This window comes from Centroberyx gerrardi, chromosome 13, assembly GCF_048128805.1.
Source record: "Centroberyx gerrardi isolate f3 chromosome 13, fCenGer3.hap1.cur.20231027, whole genome shotgun sequence".
In the NCBI taxonomy this organism is placed as follows: domain Eukaryota; kingdom Metazoa; phylum Chordata; class Actinopteri; order Beryciformes; family Berycidae; genus Centroberyx; species Centroberyx gerrardi.
In genome coordinates, this window is record NC_136009.1 from 28,891,680 (window position 1) to 28,907,432 (window position 15,753).

Sequence of the window (15,753 nt, forward strand, 5' to 3'; positions counted from 1 at the left end):
TTAATCCCCGCCCACTTTCCTGTCTCCTTCCTATACATCTGTCCATGCATCATCATCTGTGGGGGAAGTGAATGAGTAACGCTTTCCCCAACGTCGACAAATATCACCGAAGTGCCCTTCAGCAAGGCACTTAACCCCCAACTGCTCCGATAACGCTGTTCATTACTGTTGGAATGAGTTCAACTGCTTTATGTTCATTTTGATCCCCTCCTCATGCAATCTTGCTTTAATGCTTTCCTGTAAAGCATTTTGTAAACTCTATAAGTAAATAGTTTATTATGTTTAACATTATAATGTGTGTAACCTCCTTTCCCCCTGCAGCTTTACTACCTCGAGTCAGGCCACTGCTGTAAACAAGAATCGGTTCTTAGCAGAGGTGGGGACGTCACGGGGAGTCACGTGACTTGGACCCGAGTCACGTGACTTGGACCCGAGTCACAATTTTAATAGCTTGAGACTTGACTTGATGCATGAAGAGAAGACTTGAGACTTGACTTGACTTGGGTTCTGGTGACTTGGGACTTGACTCTGACTTGTACTTTGATGACTTGAAAAGGTTTCTAAAGTCTTGACTTGAGATCTTGTGTTTGTGTAAATGACTTAGATTGAAAGTGATGAGATTTGTTCCAGCGGACGACTGAATTTAAATTCTGTTTTCTGAATTTGTATGGAATGATTGAATTTATTGAAGTTGAAACTGATTATAGAAATCAAACTCATGATGCTCTTACCAAGTTTTTATCCTATTAAAACCATATTGCATTGAAAAGTCCTAGATATTTAGTTTTCTTTAAGATATTAAATTGATACTGGACTCTTGATTTGTTCTGACTTGACTTGCTGTTCTACATTTAGACTTGAGACTTGATATTAATGACTTGGACTTGACTTGACTTGGTGTTCTACATTTAGACTTGAGACTTGATATTAATGACTTGGACTTGACTTGACTTGGTGTTCTATATTTAGACTTGGGACTTGAGTTGAGACTTGTGCCTCAAGACTTGAGACTGACTTGGGACTCGAGCAAAGTTGACTTGGTCACACCTCTGATTCTTCGTCAACTTTCCGTTTTAAATAAGAGTTTAACAACACACAGTTTATCTTCTTTAACGAATATGTCTTAAGTGAGAAGGTTTTGCAGTGACACTCAGAATGTAATATAATCACAAAATATAGACACAGGAAGTTCGAACACTATCAACTTACACACACACACACACACACACACACACTATCCATCCTGACCACTATAGAAGTCGTCATACTAACTCAATTTACCTCGACCTTGTATAACCTGCAGCTGATATCACCTTTCTGCTTAATGACATCATAAGTTAGGGACAAAACAGCAGTGAATGACATAATCTTTACTATTTTGATCCTTTTTAGTCAGGCAACTTCGCCCTTTGGCGGCCCCCGGTGGCAGCGTGAGGTAACTGTTTGAAGGACTTCATTACCCAGAAATCATATAACTGCTGCTGTTTAGGAGAACGTGTTGCAAAGACGTCGGAAAGTCAGAAATTGCAGGAAAAATGCGGTGGAACGACTACACAGCTTTACTTTAAACATGGTCAAAATACACTTCAGTTTGATTTTTCAGCATCGCATGAGCTAAAATCTCTCAAAACACCTGTGTGGTAAATGGATAAACATAGATTTGAAATGTAAAGTTGCACTTACGGTTGCTAATGCTATATGCTCTATGCTAACTATGTTGCTAAATCACTGACATAGCATTAGCTTGTTACATGTAGAATAGTATTTCACGTTGGGCAAAGAAAACCTCGCAGATGTTCATATTTCTCCCCTGGCTTTTCAGAGCTGGACCGCTGGTTGTAATTACAACGTACCAAGTGGGAATTTCTGTTCTTCTGTTTTGATTTGTCATTCCTGTGTGGTGAGGAGATTTCCCACCAGCGACCACACCGACACCAGAGTGTAATTAGGGCAAACAGGGCAAATCTACGGCTTCTCGATTAGCGGTGACGGGACGCTCTTCTCTGCTGACACTTCATGATTTCGGCTGGTAAGTGGCTGCGTACTGCAGCTTTTATAGCAACCCATATGGACCAGACATATTGTTACTTGCATATGTTGTGTTGAAGAGAAACACAAATGTGTGCCGTCACACACGAGACACATGGATGTGTTGAAAATGACTCATTCCTTTTAAGAACGCGCTGCTGATCCGATCAGGCAGGAGTTTCCTCTCGTCTCTGACTCAAGTTAATTAGCCGAGATGGAAAGAAAAACCTGCTGCATCAGACAGAGGGAGAGAAGAAGGGGAGAGCATCCTTTTGTTTACTTCAGCGGTGGTTCCCAAAGAGGGGCTCAGGGACCAGCAGGGGCCCCTGAGGAAATTTCAGAGGGTCCCCAGCAAAATGAGGAATGGTTTAATGTCTATAATATATCATGTGCAGAGAAGGCAGGAATTACTGTTCTGATCAGAAGTTTGTCTCTCCCTGCTGTTCCCTCCCCACCTACACTATAAACAACTCTCCATCTCTCTGCCAAATCTTATCCAACAACAAATCTTCTCAGACGGAGGCTCCTGGGAAAGCTAAACATCGTCCTGTAGGTCAGCAGGTGAAGCATGTCACTAATACTGCCAGCGCTATGGGGTTTGAATCCCACTGGGACCACCCACACTAGAAATATATACACTCAGAACACTGTATAAAAGCGTCCACCAAACGGCAAATGTTAAATATCTTATGGATAAAATCTTCTAAACATGGAAACATTTGGGAGCCTCTGCACTATAGAAGGGAGTAAAATCACCATTCCTCTCCCTTTAATCTCTTCAGTTGAATTTACACAAATCACACACTGCAAAAACGTGCACCAACATCACAGACAGACTAAAATGCAAAACTGATTTATAGTTCAGACGACTATGAATCCTGTCAGTCAAACTTCACAACTTCAATGCGACAGAAAGATAGAGCTTTGTTCGAAATAATCAGCCTTATACATAAAAAATAGCACTGTTGTGGTGTGAAAACCTCATAACCCCAAATTTTGTGAGTTGAAGAATTAAATATTCTTCTTTGGTTTGAAAAAAATTCTACAACCTCTTGGTCTTGAGAAACCCTTTCAAAAACCCTCATTGGATAAACTCAAAAATGCACGGTGGTCAATTTGGAAACAAGGCTGTTTCTCTTAATTCCTGGAAAGTTGATATTTGGGAGATGTGAGGATTTCACCTGACTGTCGATATGCAAGATATTACAGCAGGGTGGGAAATAAACAAGACACCGGCGAACTGCTAGTACCTTACTAACCATTCTGCCAGATAACCAGCCATCATCTGGAGTCATATTCTATTCTAAACATCTAGTCTTCTGCTAAAATAGTGAAAATATCTGGTGAATTCTGCGATGGCACACACACAAAAAGTTGTTTTCCTGCCTTGTGGTATCGATTGTCATTTGGCAGATCAACTGGCATCACATCAGCAGCAGGTTTTCTAACAACCAGGAATCAGAATCTCACTATTTATCAGACACAAGAGATTCAGTTTACACAAACAGAGTTATGCAACTTTGAAGGAATTAAAGGTTAGGAGTAATGAGATACAGGCTGGGAATATTAATAATTAAGGTCCAACCTGGCTGGATTCTGCATTATTGGAGTAAAATGTGACTGACTGCAACCTGGCAGGCTATCCACTCTCTTCTTAGACCTTGATATTATTAAAATGCTAAAAATAGGAGTGATAATGAGATAAACAACGGGACTATTAATTACCTGCTGCTTTTATTAAGTTACAAACTGACTGGATTCTACATTATCGGAGCAGTCACCTTCGTTGTTGCACTACAAATTATTGGAATAAAATGGAGTTTGAACTGGATAAAATGTGACTGAAAATGCATAACCTAGGACTTATAATGAAATACAGGACCAGACTATTAATTTCCCACTGCGTTATTAGGTTACAACCTAACTGGATTCCACATTATTGGAGTACTAGCCTCCATTAAAGGACTGCAAATTGCTGGAGCAAAGTGGACAGAGAATGCACTCACTTCTTAGACCCAGACACTGCAAGAATTAGACTTTTAAAGCTTATCAGCGACTCCAAACAGGCTGCTGTATAGTGAGGTTCTTCTCACTCCCGAGCAGCTCAACTCATATGAATAAGCCATTAATAACGCCTTAAAACAACGCGTAGAAGTTGTAAAAGCCGTTTCGTCTACTCACACAAACGCGTGGTAGAGCAGCGCCCATCCTCTCGGCCTCTCCAGCGCGTCGTAGATCAGGTTCTGGATCTTCCTCTTGCGGATGTTATTCCTCTTGGCCGGTCGGGTGTAGCCCAGCGGGGTCTTGGCCAGCAGCCCGATGCCCTGCGAGCCCCTCTTGAAGTCCTCCCGGCCCGAGCCCACCAGCAGCAGGGCCCCATCCTTGTCCGCCGGCCCCCCGGTCCCTTGGTCCAAGTCCCCGGGAGGAGCGCTGGGCTTCCTGGCGTCCCTCTGCTCCTCCGAGCCGCTAGCGACAGTCCTGGACCTGAGCCCCATGGTCAGTGCTGGATGCCCGGTGTGAGCAGCATGCCATGATCCGGGCGCTGGATCCGGGAGCCTTCAGCCGTGGGTCATTTAAGGATGTGGCCCCCGGCGCGAAGGGAGGTGCTCGGCAGTCTGACTGGACGGGAAAATAATAAAGGAGGAGTGAGAGAGAGAGAGAGAGAGAGAGAGAGAGAGAGAGAGAGAGAGAGAGAGAGAGAGAGAACGTTGACATCTCTCACTTTGCCAAAGAAACACCCCTTCCAACCATTCGTATCCGTCTCATTTTTGGGTGTAGGAAAGGAACAACAGTAATCCTCGGATCATTTTGCGCAAATTTCACAGCAGAACTGCACGCCCCTATAATGACAATATTTCAATAATACCACAAAGTGCGATAAACTCACTACTGAGCACCACACACACACACACACACACACACACACACACACACACACACACACACTCCAAGTCCCTATAGGAATATAATAGGAATATTATTGTGATTTGTTTTCCTTCGGCTGTGCGCGACGAGAGGCGAGAACGCTTCTAATTGCTGGCGATGGCGAAGCAGCAGCCTATCGATCCATCAATTAATTCAATCCCACGAATCCAAGGAACATCAAGCAACAATTGCCCACTTGGCACCCCCTCCCGCCCCCCCTCCCCACACACACATTGGAAACAAAGACCTGGGATTACGCTGCAACCTCTCTCTCTCTCTCTCTCCCTCTCTCTCTCTCTCACACACAAACACACATCACCAAAAAAATGACACCTAGAGGAGGGAAGCCACGCTAAAGAATAAAGGCAAAAACAGCACAAAGTCTCCGCTGGTGTCGATGTGAAATCGCGGAGCCCTACCAGCAGCGTTTCCCGTGCATGGTGCGCGTCTCCGGGCTGCCAGCCTCCGTCCACCTGCAGAGGAAGCGGCGCTGAGGCGGAGCGGGAGCGGGAGCGGGAGCGGAGCGGGAGCGGAGCGGGAGCGGCAGGGTGGAGACGGAGGATGGAGAGGCGATGCTGCGTAAAGGAGGTCGATACTGAAACTGAAGCGCAACACGGAGACAAGAGAAGGGACGGATCCGGCTCCGGCTTTCATCAGCAGCAACGCAGACGCGACGTGCGCGCACACACATACACACACACAAACAGACAGACTGAGGCAGGCATGCACACACACATGGAGACGTGCACGTGTGCTAGTAGGTACACATGCACGTAAATACAGGCAGACGTAGACATACGCGCACACAATTGGAGGCATACAATACACACAGACACAGACAGACATGCACACACACACACACATACATGCATATACCCAAACACATACAGAGGCATACGCACATACACACACAATAACACAAAATCAAGCCTATGCATTCGCACACACGCGCGCGCACAAACATGCATACACATTCTTACACACATGCACAAACAGACATTCACATACACCGACACATAGACACACACACACACACACACACACACATGCAAGCTTTTCAGTGACCGTGATGCATTGCTGATATGACTTTGCCGCTCCTTGCTGCGCGTGCCCCTCTGAGAGGTAAATAGGTTACTGACACCAACATGGAAACTGATGCTTTAACATTTAGGCCAACATCAACAAGCTGAATATGCTTTTTGAATGGATAAAAAGTTGTAATGAAAAGAACTGCAGTAAAGATACATAAATATATATATATACAAATATCACACCAAAACTTTAGGGATGGGAAGATATCTTCGATACATGATCTGTGGTTCAGGATTCAATCCAACCAGGATATGATGTGATAAATAAAAGTTCAGTGACAACAAAGTCTGACTGTGCAGTATTCTGTTTATTTCTGAGACACAAATCTTTCTAGCGATGCCATTGGCTGCTAGAATGTAAACAACAATTTAAAAATGTCATTACAAAGTGACAATAATATAATTTGGATGGAGAGCTTGTGAAACTGTGATGGTCAAGAGTCTCATTAGTGATTACTACAGCAGAATAACATGGAGCTGATATCACCATTCATGTTCCTGACAGCAGAATAACATGGAGCTGATATCACCATTCATGTTCCTGACAGCAGAATAACATGGAGCTGATATCACCATTCATGTTCCTGACACACCAGACGGATTGTCACATTTCTGTATCATTATATATATCCTTTATTTAACCAGGTAAAAGTCTCATTGAGATTAAAATCTTCCTGGCCAAGAGAGCAGCATAAACGTTGTTACAACAATAGACACAAACAATACAAACAGATACAACTGTCACACACTACAAACGAGAGAACACAGTATCCAGTTAATATGCAATACAAGGTCAAGGACAAAAATCCAGTTATGATGCATAAACAGGTACAATTTTATAAAACGATTTCAGTGAAAATTTAAGAGCAATCACATTGACCTAAATTTTCACTGAAGTCATTTTAGAAAATTGTTTTGATTTTCTATATATTGTCCCATCACTACTATAAACTCACTATTGAGCACCATAGACACACTGTAAGTCCCTATAGGAATATTATAGGATTATCATAGTGATACCATAGGATAAAAATACAAAGTACAATAAGATGAGCAGCCTACCACACATGTACTATAAGTCACTATAGAAATATTATAGTGATTTTTCAGTAGGACTAAATGGTAGACATAGCCAGTCCTATAGAAATATTATAGGAATATTATAGTGATAGCATAGGTTTTGAAAATACTATAAAGTCCATTAAGGTCACTGTAAACTCTCTGATGCATCATAGGACCCTACAGGATTATTACAGTGACACTCTGCTGCAGCCTGCTGAACATTACTGACCCAGTGAACACGCTGACTTGCATCTTGTGGGGTTTTTACATTTGAAAGGCTGAAAACATTTGTTAATTCTTTGCTGAAGAACGCCACACAGTCTCCAGTGTCTCCAGCTCATTTGTGAGTAAAGGCAGGCGTCAGCATTGAATATCAATGGGATCAAATCCCCCAGATGCTCTGTGGCCTCTGGGTGGAGTCGCCTCACATGAACCCAGAGCACCAGGCCTGCAGCAACACTGGAGTCTGACTTTTTATTGTTTCACCATATTTAGTCTGTTAGGTCCTTCCTGCCTGCTGCCATTCAACTGTTTAATGTCACACATTCGCACACACACACTTGTGTAACATGTAACAACACACACACACACACACACACACACACTTGTTTAACATATGTTACAACACACACTTGTGTAACGTGTAACAATTTGCACATATACTGTACACACATATTCTCTCATAAGGAACATGCTCCTTTGCACATATAGGCTACATTTGCACATAGTATATGTTGTACATACATAGTTTATTTTTGTATTGGTATTTATTCTTTATTTTTTATTCTTCTAATTTCTCATATGTACTTGGATTTGTGCTTTGTTTTGTCTGTGTGTGGTGTCGTAAGTGTCTTGCTGCTGTAACAATTTTAATTTCCCTCTGGGATTAATAAAGTTCTTGTCGTATCTTATCTTATCTTATCTTATTAAAATCATAGAATTGGAGAGGGCATGGAGGTGCAAAGGGGTGAAAAGAGGAATGATAGGAGACACGCACTCAAAAAAAAAACCTAACATTTTCTGGCCTATTTGCAAAATTTACGAATTTCAATTGTATGACAAATTTCCACAAAGTCACATGAAGTAATTCTAATTTACATAAAGTATTATCATTTGTGGAATTGACTCAAATAGAGCTAGAATACATTTGTCTAAATGAGAAATTTCCATCAAAATGAAACAATTAAATCAATGAATCACAGTGTCCATGCAGCAGTTTGCCGAGGCTGATCACAGTGGCTGTACAGTGCATTTCCCTGCATAAAAAGCACATTATCCCAGAGTGCAGAAAGAACGGCCGATATTAAAGTGCATCAAAGTACAAATGTGTTGAAAGAGCACATTTACACTCAGAATCACTTTATTCGCAAAGTACAGAGCGGACTGGATGAAATTTAAAAGCTCTTAGGAGTTTGCTGGTTAAGACTTTACACCGGCCCGTTGCTGTGTGTTAGCCTGGGAAAATACTGTAGGTACACAATAACAGTCTGTTAGTTAAGATAAGGGTAAGTAAGGGTTAGTAAGATAAGGGCAGCAATAACCTAGCAGTCAGAGGAACTGACTTGTGACCGGTTCAAATTCCTGGACCGGCTGGGACATTGCAGGTGGGGGAAGTGAGTGAGTACACATCCACACTAATATGTTTTTGTTTTAAAACGCATAACTTTTGCTACGTTTACGCCTAGCGTCCGCACTACTCCGGCGTTTTCGGACCCCTAAAACAGAGACTTTTGAAAACGCTGCTGACCCCGTTTTAGTTCGAAAACTCCGGGATTGCGTTTTAGTCTGGACGGGCGGAAACGGAGACTTTTGAAAAGTGGCCTAACACTCTCCTCTTCCTCAGCAGCGCTGCCCTTGAGCAAGGCACTGGACCCCCACCCGCTCCAGCAGCAGTCTGCGGTCCTGCAGCTGTGAATGTGCAGCAGGGCGTAGCTGGAAAACAGCAGGGTGCTCAGTCGTCTTTCCCTGCATAAATAAATGGCTAAAACGGAAAAACTAAATCTCCCCAGTCAGCTACATAATGTAATCACAAGGGTGTAACAGCATGAAGTACAAACAACTGCATTTGTACACATGTTTACACATTTTACACATTTTAAACTGTAATTCAATGGAAACACATCACAGCTGGACTCGGTCCTGATTGGCTCCCTCACTAAAGAATGATTGAAATCCGTCCAATCAGATTCCAGTTTGCAGCATTTGAACTGGAAAGACAGAGGAGAGTTGAAAACAAAATCCTGAAAACTGAATCATATGGGAGCTTTAAAGCTAGTTCTCCCCAAACTAGACAAACAGATGTGTTGAAAATGACACGTACTTTTTAAGAGTGTTGTTTACTGAAAGGCTTGTAAAATATAACATGGCAAATAGTGGTATTTTAACTGGAGGGTGAGTTTATCTGGAAAAACTGAGCCTCCAATATGACAGCATTAATCAGAATGGGACAGTGAGGAAGATGAGGGGTGCAGCTGACCTCAGGCGGGGCGACGCACGCCCACCCTGGGGTCAGGCGTGGGTCAGACAGAGCAAAGGCTCATGGGAATTTACCCTCGTCATCCTCGGTGACAGGACGTAGGTGGACTCAGCTGACAGCTCCACTATGGGGAGTTGATATGGAGAGAGACTATAAGAGACATGGAGAGAGAGGAGGACAGGACAGTACATGCATCTCAGGGCTTGGCATTGGAAAAAGTATTTTTCTTATTTATTTTCCAAACACTTCTCTCTTACATGAACATTCTATGGTTACAGGAATATTGCTCAGGTACTATGGCTGTATCTACTGGTTGCTTGTAATGTTGGTGACCTCAGATTTGAAGGTAATTCAAAAAGTGATTCAAAATGTTAATTAGAACTCAACTTTTATTTCCTTTTTGTTTATGAGAACTTGAACTGGGGAAATCCATTGATCGTTGTGCGTTCTATTAAGAAAAGCAGATGATGTGTACATATCTGATAAACATAGGCTAACTTTAGTTGCTTTTCAGTTGCATTACAAATCTCCCAATAACCACACCAGGCTCCATCATGGAGGAACACTGTAGAACTGTGTGTTAGTTAATAAAGTGTAAATCTGTAGCAAGCAGCTAGAAGCAGAGAGCAGCTGAGTCAGCTTGTTGTGGTGTGGCTGTAGATCCATTCAGTAAATCCTGTGAAAATATATTTACAATTTCACTTCAACACCGCTTGGAGCGAGACTGTAGATCCTGTTGATCGATTGCTTTGATTAAAACAGTAAAAACATGCTTGCGACTGGAAAGTTGCTGGTTTGAATTCCTGGACGGAGTGGGAAGATCTAGGAGGGTAAAGTGAGGGAGCAGCACCCTCCCTTCCACTGAGAATCATCACCCAGGTGCCTTTAAGCAAGGCACTGAACCCTCAACCCTTAAACCAGTGAAGCTGCTTAGCGGCCGACAGCAGAAGACTTTGGTTGTGGGTGTGAATATGTGGAACGGCATTAATGTGAAGCCAGATGGATCTGAAGGATAAATAATCTGAGATATTGAGATTGGGGCGTTGAGGTAGAGGTCCAGAGAACTGTGTGTTAGTTAATAAAGTGTAAATCTGTATCAAGCAGCTAGAAGCAGAGAGCAGCTGAGTCAGCTTGTTGTGGTGTGGCTGTAGATCCATTCAGTAACGTTCTCAGTAAAAGTGAATAGTGTGATAAGGTGGATTTGGTTACTGTGACACAGTAAACTGTCTTGTCTTTAGCCCTAGTCTCTACTCCAAAACACTCTGAGTTGTAGCTTGAGAAGAGTCAGCTCAGTTAACCTGAACAAACTGTTAGCTAGCTAACTAGCCGGCAAACACACTGATGTTAATGTGAACATGCTAACGCTAGCCGCTACTAGATACGTTAGCTAGTGTGCTAATCAGATGTGTTAACAAGACAGTGATGTTAGCTGACCAGATACTATGGTTAGCTAGCTAACAAGCTGACATTATCTAAACACTAAATCAATCAGATGGACAGACAAATTGTACATTTAGAAACACAGTCAGCCGCTCACAGAGCTGAGGACCTCCAACATGGCCGCCAGAGGGGGGTTATATCACATTAGACCCTCTGTTGCATAATGAAATGTGCCTTCATCCAACATAGAGAGTCTCAACAGTGTATCATGTTAGATTATTGAATTTCAGGTTTCAGATCACTATGTAGGCTAAAGTCTTCAGAAAGGAGGCGAGAAGCTCATGGGAAATTTATTTTGAGAAAAGCTTCAGAACCTCGACAGCCTTGTAGTCTCACCATCTGCTTGTCTGCTTTCTTTAGTTTGGTTTTTTTAGTTCCTTCTGTCTCTCCTTCATTATTTCTCCATTCCTCCATGCTCACTCAGCTGACTGTCTGGATAAGACAAGTTAGACAGTAGGAAGCCAATGCAATTCAACTTTGTATGGATGTTAATATAGGAGGGAGAGAGGGAGGAAGGAAGGAAGGAAGGAAGCATATGTGCCTACTGTTGCAGAAAAAACACAATTTCGATAAAGTATGGAAGCTGCAGGGACCCTGTTAATTCTTGCAATAATCTCTTTAATGCTGATGATTTAAAAACCAAAATAAAGAAACAAAGCTGTCAAACCCAGCCAATTTCTCATAAAACATCGCTAATGAAAGCTGTGAAACTATAAACAGGCAGAAGAAGAAAAAGGACAGCAAGAAATTAACAGTTAAGAGACATGAAGTCCAGCTGAGTTCAGTACAGCAGACAGGATGCAGATTGTTCTCCTGACTCTGTTCTGGATCCATCTGACAAACCTGACATCACATGCTGAGAAGATAAGACCTCTGATAACTGGATTTAAAGTCTTAAATGTAAATAATTTTAGAATTTTTCAGACGTTTTAAGGACTCTCAGATAACCTGATGACATGAAAGGACTCTTAAGATTTGTGGAAGGAAGTATAGTGCTCCTGTTGCAGAAAACACATAACTGCAATATTAGTGTTTCTCTGTTTCATTACTTTAATGTAAAGTTTCCACAGTCATTTGTGTGTTGAGTGAGTTTCATGATCCTGTCAAAACCGATTGTATAATAAAACTTACTTTTTGTATGGACCTGTTTTTTGTACCTGGTCAGGTATTGGTATGACAGAGGTGTGACCAGGTCAACTTCGCTCGAGTCCCAAGTCAGTCTCAAGTCTCGAGGCACAAGTCTCAAATCGAGTCCCAAGTCTAAATGTAAATTACCAAGTCAAGTCCATGTCATTAATGTCAAGTCTCAAGTCTAAATGTAGAACAGCAAGTCAAGTCAGAACAAATCAAGAGTCCAGTATCAATTTAATATCTTAAAGAAAACTAAATATCTAGGACTTCTCAATGCAATATGGTTTTAATAGGATAAAAACTTGGTAAGAGCATCATGAGTTTGATTTCTAGAATCAGTTTCAACTTCAGTAAATTCAATCATTCCATACAAATTCAGAAAACAGAATTTAAATTCAGTCGTCTGCTGGAACAAATCTCATCACTTTCAATCTAAGTCATTTACACAAACACAAGATCTCAAGTCAAGACTTTAGAAACCTTTTCAAGTCATCAAAGTACAAGTCAGAGTCAAGTCCCAAGTCACCAGAACCCAAGTCAAGTCAAGTCTCAAGTCTTCTCTTCATGCATCAAGTCAAGTCTCAAGCAATTAAAACTGTGTCGAGTCCCCACCTCTGGTATGACATCACCATCTTCCCCCCTGATATCTTCAGACTGGAACCACACGGGGTTTCTGGGTTTTGAAGTCCAGTTGCCTGTCTGCCATCTTTGGAGCCACAAATGTGCGAGTATCTTTATTTTCCAAGTTTTCTCTGAATTTTCAGACCTGATTGGTGCAAAACTCTTCAGTATATGCATACATTTTTCTCTGCATTTCTTCTATTTCGCTTTACATTTTCAATAACTGTGCATATTCTCGACATGGACACGTACAGTATCTTCTGTCACGTACTGGAGAAAAAACAGCAATATTTTAAATATGCTGCGTTCGCCTTTTTGACGTTGAACCAGACATCTAGTTTGTTCAGAGGTTTTTATTTAGCCAGCGACTATTAGGATTGCTTTAGGAGCTTAAGGCTGAACTGCAGAACTTTCTTTTAAGTGACATGTCTAATACTCTGCACATGACACGACTGCTTATCTGCACTGCATGTGCTTTACAGAATTAGCATAACGGCCGATCCAGTCCCAGTGTTTTCACAGCAGCTTTGAACTCGTCTCCGTCTGTCATTCCTCTCCTGCTGCTGGTTCAAACAAAGAAGAGTTTCATTTAAAAAAAATATATATATATATATCGCAGTTGAAAAGAACTGAGGCCGACTCTCACAGCACGGTTCCTGACTTTTAATTTAAGTTTTTGAAAATCATTGAATTTATCAGCTGACAGGAGAGTTTGGCTAATGAAACAGCAGCTTTCCAGATGGTACGGTCAGTTGTATTTTGGAAAAACTGAACAATAAACATCTGGAAACAATAAATATATATATATATATATTTTCAGTGTGGATTGATGAGCCCCTTTGTTTTGGATATAGCAAAAAATAATATGATTCATTGCCTGAAGCGTAAGGAAATATAACGTAAGGAAAATGAATGAGGTGTATCATAAACGATAACAGAAGCTCAGTGTGTTTGTAAAGCTTAAGTCTTTAATGTATCAGGTGTTCATAGCTTCAAAAATACACACACACACAAATATGATGTATATATACACACAAACATACAAATAGACACATTATCATACAAACACACACATAATATACAAATGCATGCGTATATAATTGAACATAAAAATACACACACATGCACAATCCAGTGCTATCCAGGAGAAAGACCTCTATTTGACCAAGAATTACAGACACACACACGCTCACGCACACACACACACACATAGAGCCCAAGGGTCTTGCAAACAGGATTTACCCAGAATAACATTGAGTAATTTAAAAATAGATTGATTGCACGACTCGGTGGCCTTTAGTATTTCTACTTAATCGTTGGCGGTGGGCGGATTTGACTAATTATGTGGATGAAAAACGGCGGTACAAGCTCCTAATTGAAAAAGCAATAATTTGACTTGGCCTGTCCTGTCTGTCTGCAGCGCTGCAGACAGACAGAGGGAACTGGACCTGCTGCTGGTTAAACTGTTGATAAAATAGACCTTCCCTCTGCCGTTGTGTTTTTTTAATTTAAACCCACAATCCTTAAGCTTCAGGCTCCATTAAATCTGCTTAGAAACTGGTTTTAAAGAGGCTGTTAACAGAAAATGATGATTAGTCCAGTGCGGAGCGAGCATCAGCAGAGACAAACCTCGATGGATTTGTGACTTTGGTTAAAAGTCTCCACTGATTCTTTTTAATCCTTTTTTTTTGGTTATGTAATCTCTCTCTGACCTTTCACTTTCTGTACCGGGTTTCTTCAAAAATAAAACTAGAACTGAAGAGCAGATCAGGCTCGATCTCACAGGACGGGCTTCCTCTGGTAGTTTTGCTTCTGTGTTGCCGGGCGGGTTTGAACGAGCGCCTTCAGCACCCCAAGATGAATAAAGTTCAACTCGGAGCGGAAAGACGCTCTCTCTACTAGGTTTTCTCTACTGTCCAATCAGCTCAATGGAGAGGCGGGGCTTCTGCGGTGAGCACTGTAAACTACAAACATGGAGGATCACCTGGAGCTTTATGACTTCCCAAACTACAGATCTAAACAGAAACCAGCAGCTTGGAGGGAAATTAGAGCTGCACTCAAAATTTCTGGTAACTTCTTACATGAATTTTTATTTATAGTACTTGCAAGACGAAAATCACGTTAACCTTAAAGTCCCCATGAAATAAACTCCCATTACTTTTACTTCCTAGTAAACAGAGTATCTTTCATGGTGACATCATCGTGTACCAGGAGGCGTAAATAAAAATTCCAACCAATAAAACATCACAGATTTTTTAATAGTCCCGCCTCTCAGCTCCTCCCATCCAATCAAACTGCCTTTCTCTCCCTAACTGATATTCCATTGGTTTTGACTTTTGAATGATCCCTCCCTGCGTTATGTCCCGCCCCAACATCCTGTTTCAACAGGAAATACATCAAATCAAGGAAGTAATGATGCTGTTTCATGGGGTCTTTAATCCAGGTAGCGCAATAAACAACTAGTTGAGTGACTGACAGCTGACTGTCAGCTGACTCTGTGGTTGCCTAGCAACAACAGCACAAAAACTCAGCAGGCAGCTCTGCTTTGTGCTTCAGTGCAGCCTGGTGATGTTCAGCTTTCAAAACGCGTCCTAACAGATGAACACATAACAATATTTATACAATAACACACTTCTGTTCACACTGTTCAGAGACACTGTGCTGCGAGGAGAAGGCCACAGGTTCAATACCTGCAGCAGGCAGGAGGCTACAACAGAAGTAAACAGCTGTAGTGTCCTTGAGCAAGACACTGAACCCCTCCTGACCTCTGACCCCTCTGGTGAAATGTGTCTCAGAAGGAGATGTGAAGATACTAATTACACTGTATAGAATCAGAATACCCTGAATTACTTTACTTTTACCTTTATTTATCCAGGGAAAGTTGACTGAGCACCAGGCTGTTTTTCAGCTCCGCCCTGCTTCACATTCACACAGCAGCCAGTGAGCATCTGACGGAGCAGGTGGGGCTTCATTCCCTTT

General features: G+C 41.8%; 2 protein-coding genes across 4 annotated transcripts in view; both read right to left on the reverse strand.

Annotated features, from left to right (window-relative positions):
• kcnq3 (potassium voltage-gated channel, KQT-like subfamily, member 3) overlaps window positions 1-4,523 on the reverse strand; it is a 123,762-nt gene extending 119,239 nt beyond the window's left edge. For all 3 annotated transcript variants that reach the window (XM_078287544.1, XM_078287543.1, XM_078287542.1), the window contains exon 1: window positions 4,210-4,523. In XM_078287544.1, the coding sequence (XP_078143670.1) occupies window positions 4,210-4,523 (314 nt within the window). The remainder of the gene's footprint in view (window positions 1-4,209) is intronic.
• ift57 (intraflagellar transport 57 homolog (Chlamydomonas)) overlaps window positions 1-15,753 on the reverse strand; it is a 248,494-nt gene that overhangs the window by 110,485 nt on the left and 122,256 nt on the right. The gene's annotated exons all lie outside the window — the stretch shown is intronic.